This window comes from Oxyura jamaicensis, chromosome 6 (assembly GCF_011077185.1).
Source record: "Oxyura jamaicensis isolate SHBP4307 breed ruddy duck chromosome 6, BPBGC_Ojam_1.0, whole genome shotgun sequence".
Taxonomy (NCBI): Eukaryota; Metazoa; Chordata; class Aves; order Anseriformes; family Anatidae; genus Oxyura; species Oxyura jamaicensis.
The window spans coordinates 3,339,496-3,356,821 of record NC_048898.1 but is presented as its reverse complement, the minus strand read 5'-3'; the positions used below and the strand labels follow the sequence as shown (position 1 = coordinate 3,356,821).

Sequence of the window (17,326 nt, the reverse complement as noted above, 5' to 3'; positions counted from 1 at the left end):
AAAGGGCTGATAGAGATCTGTTTGCAGTAATTTGCTGCAGTTTATCCACTCTTTTCACCTTCTATCGGCTCTTCACTGACGGGCTGGCTGACATGCTGTTGCTCGAGTGAGGAAATTAAAATTTGATGCAATAATCCCAAATAAGAAGGATTTTATTAGGTAATGTATACACTTTAGATTAGGTATTCTCGCCCGATACATTGATAGAGGAGCACAGACATGCTGTGGGCCGCAGATAAAAAGGGAGCGTGGCGGCAAGCGGGGGAAGCCTGAGCCATCTCCAGGGCTGGGGCTGGCAGGAGATGGCCTCAGCACACCACACGTCCCCCACAAACACACCACAGGCCCCTGAAAATGGGAGCACAGGAGCCCTGTTTTGGGCAGAAGCTGGCCGAGCCCTGACACCTTGACCCAAACCTGCCGTTATCCTTCCCAAAACCGAGTGGGCTTCCGCGGGTGGTGAGGCAGAGCAGAGGAGGAGGTTTTCCATGGGGAGATTTGCCATTGGAGAGCCCGTGTGCTAAACCCCGAGCAGAAGACAAGCTCATTTTGTGAGATTCCTCCCCCGAAGGGCAGGACTTTGGGGCTGAACCAAATCCTGTGGAGAGGATTGCTCGGCGCAAGCTGCACTCATCACCCCCTTCCCATGGGAATAAAGGCCACGAGACGGACCCAAACGCTGCTTCTCACCTTCTTCTGCTTGCTTTTGTTCCTTTTATCCTACCTCAATGTCTTTGGAGGTGTCACATAGGGCCAAGAGGAGCTGGGTGGGCTAGCAGGGCTTCGTTCATTTCCCATCTCGGCTTACACAGCGATTATTTGCTGCTTTGCCTGCTGTCACCAGGTCACCATGAGGGTGATGGAGTCTATAATTTTTTTTGACACCTGTGGGACTACCATTTCTATAATTTCATCTACATTTTTTTGTTAACAGTGATCTGAGTAGTGCTTTTTTTTTTCCCCTTGTGGCTTACACTGCCCACCACAGAAATACTCCTTAATCTCAGCAGCGCTGAACCTCATGAAAGTAATTCATGAAGCCATTTTTTGGCCATCTCTGGGCTGCCAGACAGGTAATGTGCTGCCTGACCGTGGGATTTGTGACAGGAGGACTCAGCCCTATTGATCCGGCACACTCGGAGCAGTCAGAGACAGAATTTTGCTCCGAAGTGAATAAAAAGGCGTAAAGAAACGAGACTTTGCCACTGCAAGAAGTGAGCCATCAGGTGTTGCAGACCCAGCACACCATTCTAGGACGGGTTTTTCCCTCCGTGCACAAAAATATTTGCCCTACAGATGAAGCTGGGGAGGTGGATTTGGCTGGTGCTCGGGGTGAATGGAGCAGAAGCTGTCCCCCGTGCTCCCTGTAGGAGGAGGAATGCGTCGCTGCGTTTGGGGACGGGGAGACGTTTCCACGAACAGCGAGTCTGCTGACAAACCCAGTTTCAGAAGGATTGAAATGATTGGATCAATTTGGCAAAACCTGGGGGAAAAGACTCAAAATGCTGAAACGGCTGATCACTCTGGCATTTTCAAAACTGCCTCATTTCAGGAACGTTTACGTTTTTCTTCAAGTTTTCTATTAGGAATGGCATGCGTGGATGCTGTAGGGGAGAACGGGGGTGAGTGTGTGCTAAGAACAACATAAATCCTTCTTAAAATTTCAGAAAAAAAATGTTTTAAGGAAACATTTTCCTTCTGTTTCAACTTCCTAAACCTCCTGGCTGAGGCTCCCTTTCTGAAAAGCACAACGTATTTTGGATTTGGCTTGAAACACATCATTTTAGAAAGAAAAATGCTTGCCTCTATCAAGACGCCATTTGAACCTAGCCCTTGGCTCCTGACTTGTCTCCCCAGCAATACAAAGCCCTGACGGGAGGACGGATGAATTTCCCTGCAAAGAGGAGGTTTTCCACCAGCAGTTTTGGGATCCCTCGTGCTTTCTGTCCTACAGCCTGCCCCGTCCCCCCTTGGTACGTCAGCATGAAGAGGCAGCCCTTACCGGAGGCGAGTTCTCGTAGATGTTCGTGCTGTAGGGCAGGTTGATGAAGATGGGGTCCATGTCCTGAACATCCGTGATGGTGATTGCCAGGTTGGCCAGAGTGGATAGCGGCTTGTTCTTGTCTTGGTCCTTGAAAAGCAAGGGCAGGAAAGGGTTTTTATCAGAAAAAAAAAAAATAGAATTATTCAACGGCATAAAGGCTCTCAGTTGTAGTTGGTCAAAATCTATGAGTAGCCCAGGTAATCACCTCTTTTTCAAGCTACCTGCTGGAATTATCATCCACTGCACCTCCCTCTGAGCTGGAATACAATATGCATTTCTTTCCAGCGGTTCCCCCTTTAATATACAGCGAGCGCCAGTTTGATTGTCATCGTGCTTCGGGTGGAAAACAAGCAACATTTTGCTCAACACCTACTTGAAAACAGAAATTCCCTACAGCCTAGACTCAGGCGTGGTGGCGGGTGGACCATCACCCCTGCACCCCCTTGGGGGAAGCAGGAGCAGCCAAAATATCGTGGCAAGAAGCCCCAGACCCACCAGGGCTGATGCCTGTGCACGCCTGGTTCTCCATGTAAAGCCAACCAGCATCATCGCATCTTCTGGAGAAAGGCTGCTAAGGGCTTCTCGGGGCAGCGCCCCACTCCGGCTGTTGGCTCATCCCATGGGTGCTCAAAAGCCGCCCTGACATCCTCAGCCCTTTGCTAGAAGGGCAGGAGCAGAGCAGACAAGGCACAAAGGGAGGGAAATAAATCTCTCCTGACCCCCTAATCAAGCACGGCGGTGAAAGGCGACCATTAGAGGTTACCGCACACTTCTGCAAAATGGCTCTGAACAGCGCCAAGGACTGATTGCCAGAAGATTAATGTTAATTTAAACCGTATTCAACAACACAGCTTGTACATTATCCTCTTAACCTGCAGGCCTCAGCGTTTATGGCCTGGATTGATGCTTATTTCTGACTCGCACTCTGCTGTTATCATTATCAGGTTGAAGTCTTTCGTTTCTTCAGATAATGTTTTTTTCCCTCCCCTTCACCTCTTAAATTTTGGTTAAAGCATTACAGATAGCACAGAAAAGCGAGCGCGTTGCACGTTTCCCCATCCAGCCTCTCCCACGCTGCCCTTTCCATCTCCCTCTGCCCTTGCTGCCTCCAGCCCCGGCACCGCACAGCTCCTGCCTCGCACCAAGGCCCCGTGGCCCTTCCTACAGCCCTCACCCAACCCGCCACCACCCCACCAAACAAGGTCCCCATGCTCTTCTCCAGGCAAGCAGGATGCTGCATTTGCCCATCCCCTTCTAGCTCTAGAGGGCTGGATGGAGCTGGGTGGACAGAGGCAGCATCCTCGTGTCCTTAAGGCAACCAGAATCAGGGATGTGGAAGAAGGGCCCGTTTCCATCAGGGTCTGTGTTTCTTTTCTTACTACATCCACAAGTCCAGGTCTGGTGTGACACCTAACAACGGAGCTGGACTACCATGGAAAGGCCAACTGATAGACACGGGATGATCTAGAGATGGGGACATCAACTCAGCTTCATCGGCTTATGGAAGAGGAAGGCAAGAGGCTATGTGACCAATACGGCTATGTGATGACACTGGCAAGGCACTGCAGGATGTGAGGCATTCACCAGTTTTTCAGGCACACTCCATCAGATTGTTAGACTGGAAGCAGTGGTGAGACAGTTAACTTCAGAGGATTTGATGCGTCTCAGCAGCGGAGGCAATGAAACATCGCAGTGTTTACCGGGGGGAGATGGAGGACTCGCTGTTGGAGCACTTAAAATAAAGTGAGATATGTTTCAGGGAAAAATAAGCTTTGGGGGGAAATTTCCACGGCCCTAAACATGCAGGGATGGGGCTGAAAGGTTGAGGTGCTTGCCCCCGGCCCCGCAGTCTGTGCGTGCCCAACCTCCGTGGCCAAAGAAACCAAAGAAGCCCCGCGCAGCCCTCCGCCTCCTCGTGACATTTGTGGCTCTGCAGCAAGACAATGATCTTGATCAAATCACATGCTTCAAGAGCTCCAGCCAGCTGCCTGGAAGGGGCAGGAAGGCTTTTTCCCCCCCTCCTGTGCACACAGTGGGTCAGATATATTGCAGGGCTGAATCTCACCTGTCTCGGTTGCATCTGAGATGGGAACGGAGCCGCTGCACAGAGCATCTTGCCTGGTGCACCTTATTTATTCCCTCCCTACAGACCTACGGGAACGGGAAGGTTCCCATTCATGGTGGGGCATGAACATGCCATCGCGGCCATGTGGGAAAGCCTCTCCTGGTATTGTCTAATTAAGGTCTGGTTTCTCCTCCCCTGCGCACCAAAATCTGCACTCTTGAGGTGTGAACTCAGCTGTTGCTGAGCGAGACTCAGCAGATGTAGTATAGGTGAATCCGGCCGTAATAAACCAGGATGCACAAGGAATGGGACTGGAGGACTTGATGGGCTCTCCTGGCTCTAGATGCCATGCCAAATCCTTGCTTTTCAGTGTCCTAAATCACCGAATTGTGCTGGTCGGAAAAGACCTTCAAGATCATTGAGTCTGAGATGCTGCTGGAGAGGAGCAGCTGTGCTCCATCAGCTGCCCTGGAGCTGCCCAACGCATTGCAATAATGTCCTTCTAGGTGGAAAATGCTCAGAATTGCAGGCAGCTTGGCCAACGATGACCACTGGTGACTGACAATGCTCTGCACCTTGCCCTGCGATGCTGTCGCTACCCCCAAAATGCCCAGATCAGCTCCCCTATTTCCTATTGCCACCAAAACCACCCGGCATTGACACTTTGCAGGAAAACTGGATGTCCACAAGACGACAGGGCAACAAAGCGAGCTAGCAGCGGCTCCATCCCTCCAGAAAAACACGGGCAGGAGCCCACTCACCGTCGCGTTGACCTGGAGCTGGTACGCCTGTGTCACCTCGTAGTCCAGCTCCCGGATGACCGACACGATGCCGCGGCCGCTGTCGATGGCGAAGAAGCTGGAAGGGGGCTGGAAGGAGTACAGCACGCTGCCCCCCGCCCCCTGGTCCGGATCCGTGGCATTCACGATGAAAATCGGAGTGCCCACCGGGGTGTTCTGGGAACAAAATTTAAAAAAAGAGACATGGATAAAGCCGTGCACCAGCCTATTTCCCCATCAGACGCACGTCAGCAGTTTCTGTTGCCCACCAGAACCGATAGCCAGGGACCCAAGAACTCGAGTCCTGTATTTTTAGAACGTTTCTAAGTTATACAGCTGTTTCCTTTATTACAGGATTGCGGCAGCTATAATAGTTGTTGCACGCTTATAATCATAGTTATACAGCTGTGGTCAAGATGGCACTCTATCACAAGCCCTTATTTTCCCCGACATCACAACTTTCCAGAAAAAATTACTCACTCTTTACTGAAACTTGTTTTCTGCCCAAAGGCACTTTTATTTTCAGAGCCAATTCGCTCGCCGCTTTCACCGTAAGGCATTAAATATAAAAGAGCACACACACACACACACACACACACACCCCAAATGCATTAAATGCAACGCAGAACTTTACATAAAACTCAACGCTGGAGTTTCCACAGCAACTACAACCTGGCCCGATTAATGCAGGCATTAACAGTTAAATCGTCATAAATCTGTAACTAATCTACATGCATAAAATATGCAGCTGAGTGCACAAAATCAGCAACGGCAAGTGCAGTTTGGCACTTCTTATTGTTTAACTTCGCAGCGGGGAGAACAATTATCCATTTTTGGTGGAACAGCTGCATGTTCCTATGCAAATCCTAAACTCGCGTATTCGCCTCGCTGCGAGGGCAGAGGCAGGGCTGGCGAGCAAAAAGGCTGTGCTGGGGGGGACGTGGGCTGCTGGGGGCACAGGGTAGGGCCGGGGGTGCGTTTGCAAGGTCAGTGCAGCCGCGGGGAGTTAGCCCTGCTCAGCCCCAGGGGAAGCATCGGGAGCTGCTGGGGAGGAGGGAGGGAGAGGAGCAGACCCAGCCCTCGGGTTTCATCACCTTGAACCAAACACCAGAAACGAGCCCTCCGAGCCGTGCTCAGGGTGGGCACGGCCAGCAAGAGGGTTTGCTGTGAGCTCAGTCAAAGGACAAGGAACAGGGAGCCCTCAGCACCCCTTTGTGAGCAGGGCCCCCCCCCCAAAGCCACCCTGGATGCACACCGTGACCCCGCGCACGTCCCCAACACCTCCTGCCCACTGTCACCTCTCGAGGTGTGAGAGGCTGCAGCTCCCACCTCGACTTTCCGTTTCTGTGCTTTATTTATTTTTTTTCCCTCCTCTTAAATCAAGCTGCTAAAGGCAGCCTTGCAGGGCATGGCCCAGGGATTATTCTTTAAAGCACGTTCAACTTTTTTTTTTTCCTTGCGATCAGCAATCATAAAAGCATAAAAGACCCAGCCAGAAGGGACCTCAAAAGAAAAACCCGTCCCCTCGCTACACCTAAATCGTTTCCATCCTTAAAGCCTTCCAGCGACGGAGACATCACAGCCTCCCCAGCCGACTTATCCCAGCAGTTTGCTGCCCTTTGCCTTACAACTGCTCGTTTTTGTCACGCTTAACCCAGATCTGCCCCGCGAGCCCTGGCCTCGTGCTGTGCGCGCCCTGTGTTAATCCTGGCCTGTGTGTTCACAGAGCTTGGAGGGCTCAGGAGGGCTGCTGGGGGGGAGGAGCCCTCCTTCATGGAGGGCTTTTGCTTATGGGGCAACCCCAAAACACCTCCTTGGGCGGCACCAGGCATCACCCAGAGCTCTTTGTTGGGCTACCCCAAGCCACCACGCAGCCTCAGAGCGTCCTGCAGCCCTGCTCAGCACCACCTCCATCCATCCATCCATCCATCCACCCACCCACCCACCCCAGGGTCCTGCCGGGATCAGCACCGCAGATTACCCGCTCGCAGTTGCACCGAGGTCTGGGACGTAGTGTCCCCAGGAAGAATAATATTCATAAGGATAAAGCCAGGCTCGATGAATACATTTCCTCTCTTTAAGTGCCCCCAGCCACTCCTTTTAACATGCAAATCCGCTCTGGTCACTCCGATTACGGGAGAGCTTGATTTCCCCGGCATTGTGCTGCAGACAATAGCCCCGGAGCAGGCTTAGAAGAGTTCATCATCTCCTCGCCCGAGGCGGCCGCGTCCTTCCAAGGGAGACGCTTTCCAGGGGGACAAGGAGGTGACAAATCCCGGTGACACCGCCTGAGCTCCAACTTGCTTTATTTTTATCCCCCTCTTCCAGCTTTGCTGCTCAGGTCCCTGCATCAGCCAGGATACAAAATCCCACACAGACAGGGGGTCAAGCCCCGGGTGAGGACCTCCTGCCCCTATAAAGGTCCCGTGGGCAGCGCGTGCCCCTTCGGGATGCCGTGAGGACTAGGGGATGTCCCACACCGCCTGCCTTCAAAGCTGTGGAAAGGCACCTTTAAAAATCCTCTTGCTGTTTTTGGGTCAAGCAGGCTCAAGCTGTTGCTCAGCGGGAGGCTGACATCTTCTTTCTCAGAAGACACAGCCCGTCATCCGAACAATGGAGCAAAAACATCTGCATCGACATCGCTGGCTCGCTTTTGGGGTCAGAGCACAGAGAACAGGCAGAGGGCAGGGCCCAGGGCGATGCGATGGGTGCACCGAGCATCGGGGCCGCTGGGGCCGGGCCGCGTTTCTGCTTTCTGAGCATTTGGGCCAGCTGCGGGGCTCTGCTGAGCATCCCTCCTGGCTGCTCCTCCTCAACGGTGCTCATGTTTAACTCACTGAGAGGCAGAAATAACAAAAATCTGTCTTTTCTGTCCAGAAGAGTGGAAACGCAGACAGACAAGAGCCTACAACATCTTGTGGCAAACAGGTGAGCTTCCTACATAAGCCCCCCGTTTTAATTTTTTTCCCATTTTTTAAGCTTTTCTCTCGCTCCGCCAGCCAGTGGTGAAACTTCCCACAGGAAAAAAAAAAAAAAAAAAAGAGATGACAAAATCGTGTCACATCATTAAATCTTTGTTACGACGCCAGCAGATGTGAGATAAAAATAACCATGCAGACAGATGCCTCCTGCAGAGGAAGAGGAGGAGGGCAAAGGGGAGCGCGTCCCGCTTCGGACCGCTCCGGCACCCCACCCTTCACCCAGGGAGGATCCACGGTGTGCGAGGCCACTTGTGCCTCCCAGATTTTCCCTAAGGAAATTTTCACTTCGGTGAAAATCCCATAGGAAGAGGCTGAAGCCCCCCGAGGCTCCTTCTCGAGCATCTGGCCACGTGCGGGACCTCCAGGCGACCTCCCAGGGCAAAGTCACCCAGCAGAAGCCGGTGGAGGCGATTAGGATGCGGCTGCGCGCACGCCGGACCGATGCAAATAATGTGTGAAAACGGCAGGCAATCTGGCCGAGCAGCTGTCTGAAGGTCGATGGGATGCCAGGAGGCAACGCGAGCGGACGGGGGACACGCGGGCTCCAGTGCTGTGCCCTCCCCATCAGCCCCAAAACCACCTCTCCAGCCCTGTGTCAGGTCCTACTCTATTTTTTCCCTGCTGACCACTGCTGTTAGGAGATGCTTGGCTGCTCATGCTACCCCTCAGGTCAGCCTATTACTCTTAAACACATCCCTGCTGCCATTTCAGCAGCTCGGTTCCCTCTCCCCATCGCAGACTCAAGTCTCCCGCTCCCAACATCCCAGTGCTGGAGCCAAAGGCTCCCTCGCCGACGCTCTCCCATCCCCGGGCGGGAGGCAGCAGGGATGCTCGGTGCCTCTTCCCGAGGCAAAGCAGCGCAGAGGCGATGAAACCCAGGTGCCCAGGTCCCTTCTGCAGGCTCTGCCACGAGCTGAAGCCAGCCCTGGCCCACGGGTTTGCTTTCCCCCGGCCGCCAGCACGGGCCTCGCCAGCTCACGCGGATGCGCGCGGGCTTCCAATTCCCTTGTTCGTTATTAAGCTTTTAATTACATTTATTAATTGCATTACTGCCAGTCTGAGCCAAGCAATTTCCAATTTCAAAATTTGATTTTAAAACCTGATAATTTCCCTTCTTCTTCTTCGTTTTTGGATTGAAATTCACCCCACCTTTCAATCAGCTCTCGTTAATATGTATCCCTTGCCGCTCTCTCTATTAAGTGACCTCCCTCATTATCGACTGACACTGGCAAGCGGCCACCACAGAGCTATAATTCAATTGAGGGGCTTTTGAAAACACCATAAACACAGCTGGAAGAAGACGCAGCGTCGGAGCCGGGGACTGAATTACCGCCTTGGCTCACCGTGCGCGGGGCTGGGAGCGCTGCTTCTCAGCAGACGAATTCAAGGCAGCGAAAGCGAGGTGATTCCCCCCAGGACAGCCCTGGGAAGCCACAGAGGTCACCCAGGGAAGTGCTGGGTGACAGCCCTGGGAAAACCCAACCTCAAAATGCTGCCGGTGTTGTGCCCGTAAGGAGGCAAGGCAGTGCGAGCATGCACCCGGACGTCTGCAGGCAGAGCATCCACGGCGATGTTTGCTGCCTGGAACTGCCTTGGACATCAGCACTCAGGCATGCTTGGCCCCAAGGGACCTCCGTGCATGGAAACGAGCCCCAGGTAGCTGCCCATCAAGGTAATAAATCACATCCCTGTGCCCTTTACCCCATCCCCTCGGGCATCATCCCTTTTCCCCTCGTTCCACGCGAAGCACCGGCGAGTAATGAGAGCCAAGCAGCTCAGCCCACGGCCACGCAAAACCTTCCTCCTCGGCTACGTGCAGCCAGGGACACCACCAGAGCAGGCACACGGATGCGCGTTCCCACGCTGGGCACTCCAGAGGCAAAGGACGCCTTCCTCCCGGAGAACAATTTGGGTTGGGAAGGGGCAAATTTGGTTGGGAAGGAAGCAGAGCCACGCACATCTCTAAGCCACACGGCTGCACTCCGTGGCATCGACTAATGCACGGGATAATTCCGAATCAATGCAGCGAGCGGGCACGTCGCCCTCCAAGCACAATTATAAACAAGGAATACTTTCAGGCAAGCGTATTCACAGCAGATCCCTGCTGGGAAAGTGGGGGTCTTGGCCCATCGTTTGCCATTTTCCCCAGGAAGAGGGCTGGGAGATGGTGAGGGACGAAGGGCACCGGGCATCGAGATGGAGAAGCTGCATTTCTCTTGCTTTTCCATCCATTATCGAGGAGGTGGGCAAAGACAAAGCAAGGCTGGGAGCAGACGACCGACGGGAGCCCAGCGAGACATTTGAAAAAAATCAAAACACCAAAAACAACCAAAACCCTAACGACAGGACAGCAGCGCCGCTGCTTCCACTTGATATTAATTGGGTGACACTTTCTTTTAATGGTACATTAATTAACGCAGAACATCATCGGAAGCCCACGACACCCGCATTAATACAAATGAATTCATTAGCCTCGGTGTTATTACGGGAAACGACAAATAAATCTGTAACAGTGGGGCCCTTCAAATAATAGCCACGAATCATTAGGTATTGCATTCGTTTGTAGAGCGCACCGCAAACACATCCACGAGGTCTGCAGGCACTTTGCTGCTCTCAGTCTCCTCTCCATCTGCTCCTCCCAGACCCTCAGAGGGGTCCCAGCCGCTTTCCTCCCTCCCTTTTGGTGCCCCCAGGAGAAGCCAGTCTCCAGCCCAGCTGGCCGGGGAGGAACTGGGACATCCCTTCTCCACCAGGACTTCTCACCATCTCCTCCTGCTCGGATGGAAACCTGCCCGCTTTGCCATCTCCGTTATTTATTTATTTGGCACTGGATTAGAAGTTTTAGAGCCGATCCTAAAGACGAGCACGCTGCTGGTGCGCCAGGGATGCCAGAGCTAACCCTAAACCCATCACACCACTATGCCCTGAGGACGGGGGCGAGCTAAACAACTCCTGCACCAGGTGGGCATCTCAACACGGCGTGCTGAGATGTTCAGAAGCCCTGCCGCCGGAGCAGAGAGCCTCGCACCTGCTCCCCTGGTTTTAAAACCACCTCCTCCAGCCTTCGCTAAGAGCTGGCCCCAGATGAGCAGGTACCCGTGCCAAGCGGCTGTTCCTGCTGCGGGCACACCGAGCAGCCCTGCACGGCTCGCTGTCACCTCGCAGAGCACAGGTGTCACCGCGGGACCGGTGACATCCTTCTCCCATATCTTCCCCAAACCCTTTTCTGGATCAAAACCAGACGTTGCCAAAAAGCACTGGGTGCACCCGTGGCTTTCCACACAGGGTTTGTCGGTGACACACAAGTGTCTCCCTGCCCGCAGAAAACCTCGCTGGCTAAACGTGAACACAGGCATGTAATTATCACACCATAGCACAATGATGCGACATTAACCGTAATCTGAAATTGCTAACGTGCTGCAGCGAGACCTCCAGAGGGTATCCATGAAGGCTTGGGCTGGGGGAACGGCACGGGCACTGCGGGCCCTCTCCCAAATCCTCCCTGCCTCCTGCGCCACCTCCATCGGTGGCGGTGCAGGGAGCTGAACGTGGGGATGCTGCCCCGGAGGAGATTCAGCACGAGACCCTGGCCTCAGCACCTCCTGCAGGGATAATGCAGGTGGAAAACGAGGGGCAAGAGACAGAAAAAAATTGCTGCTTTTTGGCCCTTTTCTACAAACACGGGGATAAGTCCTTCCCTTCCCTCTCTCAGCTCAGCTCACCTTTTTTCAGGCAGGGGAAATGACAGCAGCTCTGCCAGCATTCCCGCCAGCTCCAAGGAACCTGCCCAGCCTAAACCCTCTGCATTCCCTTAGAAACAGAAACACCAAAAAGAAAAAAGAAAAACACCCCAAACCCAACAACCCTCCCTTTTGGGCGCTGATTACAGCAGCTCGCCTCCTGCTGATTACAGCTGATGGTCCTGGCTGGTTTTTGCCCCTCCAGACCAGACCCTCTATTATTGCGGGTCTGGATTTTTAAGGCTTGTTTCTGACTGCTCTTCTTTTCTTTATTTTTTTTTTTTCCAGCTTGGCTAGTGCGTTTGTTTTGTGCTCAGGCTCTTTCCTACCCTGCCTGGATGTGCTGATGGATTTCAGCGCTTGCCAGGATCCAGCAAAACCAGGCTCACCGGGTAGCATTAACTCCTAACCCCCGCGTAAAAATAGCTGCAATAAAGCAGGGTGAATAATCTAAGCCTCACCTAATGTAACTTTGATTAAAAAGTCCTGCCCTTTTCATCATTCCTGAGTGGTAACAGGGGGAAGAGCAGCAGCTCGCCCTTCCCGAGGGCTGGCAAGCCGGCACGACGGGGGAGAGCAGGGCTGGCACGGGGGGGGGGGGGGGGGGCCCCACAGCACAGGGACCGATTCCTCCCTCCTGGTGCAAAACCCCATCACAGGAACGGGTTTTGCAGAACCGCAAGGAGCTCGGGTCCAGGGCAGAGGAGCATCGGCACCCTTCCCCTGGCCCCAGCATCTCCATGTATTTAATTATTCTCCTCTGCACTCCCGGTGCCGGCAGACTGTGGAAGGAAGCGCGTTGTTGCGGCGTGCGGGAGGAGGCAGAGGAGGTTTTAATTTCACGCCTCGCACCAGGCAGCGCTGTTTTGGACACCGTTTGCTATCTGACTTCTGGCCCTATCTCTGGTCCCGGTGCTCCCGAGGCAGCCGCGGCCAGTTGGCTTTTTAATTTATTCTCTGCTCGGATGGGGACTGTGCTCAAGCGAGAGCCCTGGCTGGCCAGCCGTGCCCTTTTAATAACCCAACACCTTCCAGTTCAGAGCTGCGGGGTTGTGCAGGACCGAGCACGGTGCTGGGCAATCCGGGGGGATTTCGGGGGACCAGGGGACACCCCACTGTGGTGGGTCACCACCACGAGACTCCTGCTCGAGTGCCTGGCACTCGGCCTTTCTTGTTCTGTTTCCCCGTTAATCTTTTCTGCCTGCAGCAGTGCCCGCGTGTCAGGATGGACAAGCACCCTGCATCCCAGTGCTTTTGCTGGAGGGGCAAAATCTCCTCAGCTTCTACAGAGGACCAAGGACGGCCAGCAAAATCCCTCCCTCCATTCACACGACACTTTTGGGAACCACCGACCCCAGCCTCACGGCAGCCTGGCTAATAATTTTCCTTTGTTTCCACAAGCAAAAAGAGCAAGGCTCAAAGCCACGTTCACAGCATCCCTCCCGTGTCAGATGAGCAATTTCCAGCAGAGGGAAAAAGAAAATAAAAATAGCCCGACCCGCTTTGAGACCCCGGCCCCGAGATGATCGCACCCAGGGGAAAGCTCTTCCCAAAGTTTCTGTGCTGCTCAACTTCTTCCCGAGCCCCGGCCCTTCTCTTTTTTCCAGGGTGGTTTGTCGATGCGGAGTTCAGATCTCTGGCAAAGGACGGGGGATGAAAGAAATCAGAGCAGGTAATTGCGGCGTGAAAATGACAGCGCAGCGATTTACACAGACCAAACCAGACGGCGGAATACCAAGAGGCAGCCGGCGGCGGCGAATCGATACCTCCCCGGAGGTGGGATTATCAGGGGGAGAAAGGGGCTCGACAGATCCATAAGTGCCTGATGAGCCACTATTTCCAAACGACCGGCCCCTGCATGAGATTTGGGACGTCCACCCCCAAAGCCCAGCACCTCTCCCCGGGGAGAGCCCCTCTGTCTTTTACCTAACCCAGGCTCCTGCGCTGGGAAGGCAGCAAAAAGGGGCACCTGGAAAAAAAAAAAATAGACAGAAACGCTGTTTTCCGGTCCTTTTCTTTTTGCCACCGTGCCCAAAGCATCCCCGCTTTCCTTAACTGATCTGATTCATTAATTCTCCTTATTTCCTACAAAAGGCAGTCGCTTTCCATCGGCATCTTTTCACTCACAATTTACACACTCTGCTCAGCTTCTCCGAGCCATGGCCACACGCAGGGTAGGTCCCACAGAGCCTTCGGCACCGGCAGGGAACGAGATCAGCCTTACACCTCCAAACCACAAAGCCACGAGGAGCCACCGGGGTCCTCAGCACCCCACCAGGGCCCTCAGCACCCCCGCGAGGCGGTCACTTCTGCTCGCAGCCCCAGCAGAGCCTGTCGGCCCCACCAGGCACTCCCCTCCTGCTCTCCGGGGACAGCCTTCCATTATTTATCTAGTTATTTTCTACTGAACACATAAAAGAGGAAAAACCATGATTTTTCTTAATTTAATTTTCCTTGGAGGAGCTATTTGCCAGCGCTTAGGTCAGGCCAGGGAAGGAGGGATGAAAACTAAGGACTCAAAACCATCTTGGGAGGCATCTGGGGGAAACAAAACCTCATTCTGCACTAAAAGCAGCCCCGGGGATGGGAGCTGGGATGGCAGGATCTGGGAGAGGGACAGCAGCCACAGCAAGAACGAGCTTTAAGGAGGGATTGATCCATACCCATACAAATAATGGTAATAAAAAAAAATAAACAAAAGGTGCCCTGAATCCTAAAACCAACGAGACCGACAAAGATGCCCGGCAGTCCCAAGAAAGCCAGCTGTTCCCGATATCCTCTCCCTCCCCTGAAGCCTGGACGAAAGGCAGTGAACGAACGCTCAGCAGCAACAGATGTGGGCTATTTTGGGCCAAAAAGAACAAATGCCAGAGCGGGGAGGGCGTCACGGCAGCAGCCAAGAGCCTGCAGTGACACGGGCTCTGGAAGCAGAGCCTCACTGGGTAACCACGGGGGCTTAGGGTGAGGGGAGGAAATAAGTCCCCGCCACCCAAAATACCATGAAATGGGGGAAATGATTTGCCTAGTGGGGCGTTTGATTGGAGTTGTGTTTAGTCACGGCCGTGACATCCCTCTGGCCTCTGCTTTGTTCTCCCAGCGCTCCAAAACGGAGGAGACACAGAGCAGGTGCCTCGCGTGGTCCCAGTTGAAAACCAGTGAAACCAGGGCTGGAGGGAGGCAGCAGGAGGGGAGATCCAGCATCACTACATGCTGGTAACGAAGGAAAATAAAATGAAGGAAAAAAATAAAAGAAAAATCAAAGGAAAATTTGCCTGGGTGAGGATAACGCCGAAACAAACGTTCAGGCTGAAGCCCATACGCGGTTATAGAGAAAAAGGATTTCTGGTAGCTTGACACAGTTCTTGGTCTTTATGTGTTCGATACGTGCTTGACCCAAGTCTTAACCAAGAAAGGAGAAGCACAGCACATCGCCCAAGTCAGGACACGGAGGGGGATCTGGATCAGCTATAACCAACCCCAAGGAGGCAAGAAAGGCAGCCCCGTGGGTGCCCACCTGCTCTGGCACCAGCAGCCCCTCGAGACTCAACAAGCTAGCTCATGCTTCGAGAGCACATCTACTTAAAACCAGCTGCACCCGGCTAATATTGTGTGGCCTGAGCCTCAGATGCTGCTCTTTTTCCCATCAGTCAAGCTCAGTGAAGGATTTGCTGTGTGGGTTTTGTTTTGTTTATTACTTCTAATGACTTTCTCATTATCATTTTGCTGTGAAACATAAACGATGGTTATGGGAGAAATCATATTATTTGGATGACTTTATTAAATTAGAGAGCAAATCTGTGTATATTTCTGGCTCAGGATAAATGCTTGAACTTTGAGAGCCCAAAATTCATTTTCAGATGAAGCCGTTTTAGGGAAGCTCTGGAATCAGCAGCTAAATTTGCCCTCAGCTGCAAGGGAGATGTATGGGGGGGGGGGTCGAGCTCAATTTAATCCTCCCCCCCATAGCCCTTTAACCAAATCACCAAGCCAAACCTCTGCTACTTCCAGGGCCCGTTAGGAGAAACTTGAGGTTTGAGGAACACAAGGGTGAAATAAAGGAAAAACAGTGCTGGGAAATAAAATACTCCTGCCTCGTGGCCCCCGCTCGGGCAGACATGGAAGCAGATGAGCAGAGGGCTAACGGTGCTGGTGCAGGTGACGGGCAGGAACTCGAGCGGCACCGCTTAAAATATGCGGGGCCGTCTGGCACCTTACCTGCTCCGGGGCTGCTGGAGGACCACCGGCAGGGCTCAGCTGGTGGTGGCAGCGGCAGAAAAGTGTGTGTGAGACAAAGACGGGCTGAGAAAGCTGCCGCTAGACGGGCGGGAGAGGTTGCAAACATCCCAGGTTTGCTAATTTGTGAAAGCATCACGGAAGACACGAAGCACGTGAAGTTTCCCATCAAACCGTGAATGCCTGCAATGTTTTCTCCTCCTTTCCATCCACCCAAGCCCAGGAGGGGGCCAGAAACCAAATACTTTTTTCCAGGCATCAAATCAAAGCCCCCCCCAGCCTTTTCAAACCCATAGCTGCCACTGGAATAAACCCGTTAAAAAGAACAAACTCCCCTAAGCACACCCGAAGGGCAAAGGCAATGGGAAATCAAGCTGATAAAAGGCCCGCTAAGTGCAAGCTCTTCCTTCGTGCCGACCCAGAATATACAGCTGGAAACCACCGAGCCCGGTGAAAGAACACCTAGGAAAGAACACCTCGCACAGCACGCCTAGGAAAGGGGCTGCACGACCAAACACGTTGATGAAGAACCGCTGTGACACGCTGCTAGCAAACCCCCGTGTCCGGGCACGGCATCCTACTTCTTACAACAAAAGGACAGGAATCCTATAAACACGTTTACCCTTTGAAAAACAGCTCTTGACACCAAATCGATGGAAGCAGCCCGCAGCCTTTTCCCAAGCGAGGCTGGCAAAGAGCTCGCTTCGAGCACAAGGAGAGGTCCGCGCCCTGTACCCCACCTCTCCAACGCTCATTGCCCCTTTCCTCCCTGGACACGCCACTTTGCAGAAGCTGGGGCACCCCAGAAGATCCAAGCGCCCCTCCAAAAGGCTCTAAACGGATGGGAAGACACAAAAAAAGAAGAGCAGCCGTAGCCCACCATTTTTTCCCCTCAACTTGCAGAAAGGGAGAAAGAGAAGAGCCAGGGCATGCAAAGCCTTTCGGTTTAATGTATCATGAAAAAAGAAAACTTCTGTCACTGCTTAAAAAGGTTTTTGACAGGTCTTCATTTGTAACCCACAAACAAACGCAGCTTTTCATGCTCCACGGCCTCCAATATTGCTTCACAGCAGCCCCGAACCCAAGTCGCCACTGAAAAGCCGGAGGAGCGACTGTATTAAAGCAGCTTTCATCAGAGCTTTTGGGTGCACCAGAAATCTTTCATTTCGGGGGCACCTCATGAAGAGCTGAAAGCTGCCCCAGAGCATTTCCACAGCCTGGGGTGGAGCAGCTCAAGTCAAGCCTGACAAACGAGGCGTTCACGTGGAGGACAGCGAGCAAGGCGGCCGTGCCCTGCTGAAGCACGGGCAGGCGGGACAGCCTCCTCTGGAGAGGTTTCCTCCCCAGGAAGAGGAACGGAAGAGAAAGCCATTTTGTGGGCCATTGGGAAGCTGAAGGACTGCTGCCACTGTGACAGCCCAGGAGATGCAGACACCACATCCACTAACTCAGCTCCAGCACCTCAAAACCAGCCACAGAAGCCC

The 17,326-nt window shown here is 53.3% G+C and overlaps 1 protein-coding gene across 2 annotated transcripts in view; it reads right to left on the bottom strand.

Annotated features, from left to right (window-relative positions):
• Window positions 1–17,326, bottom strand: part of CDH23 (cadherin related 23) — a 74,286-nt gene that overhangs the window by 11,466 nt on the left and 45,494 nt on the right. For both annotated transcript variants that reach the window (XM_035329582.1, XM_035329581.1), the window contains exons 7-8: window positions 4,871–5,065; window positions 2,003–2,131 (exon numbers count right to left, since the gene is read on the bottom strand). In XM_035329582.1, the coding sequence (XP_035185473.1) occupies window positions 2,003–2,131; window positions 4,871–5,065 (324 nt within the window). The remainder of the gene's footprint in view (window positions 1–2,002; window positions 2,132–4,870; window positions 5,066–17,326) is intronic.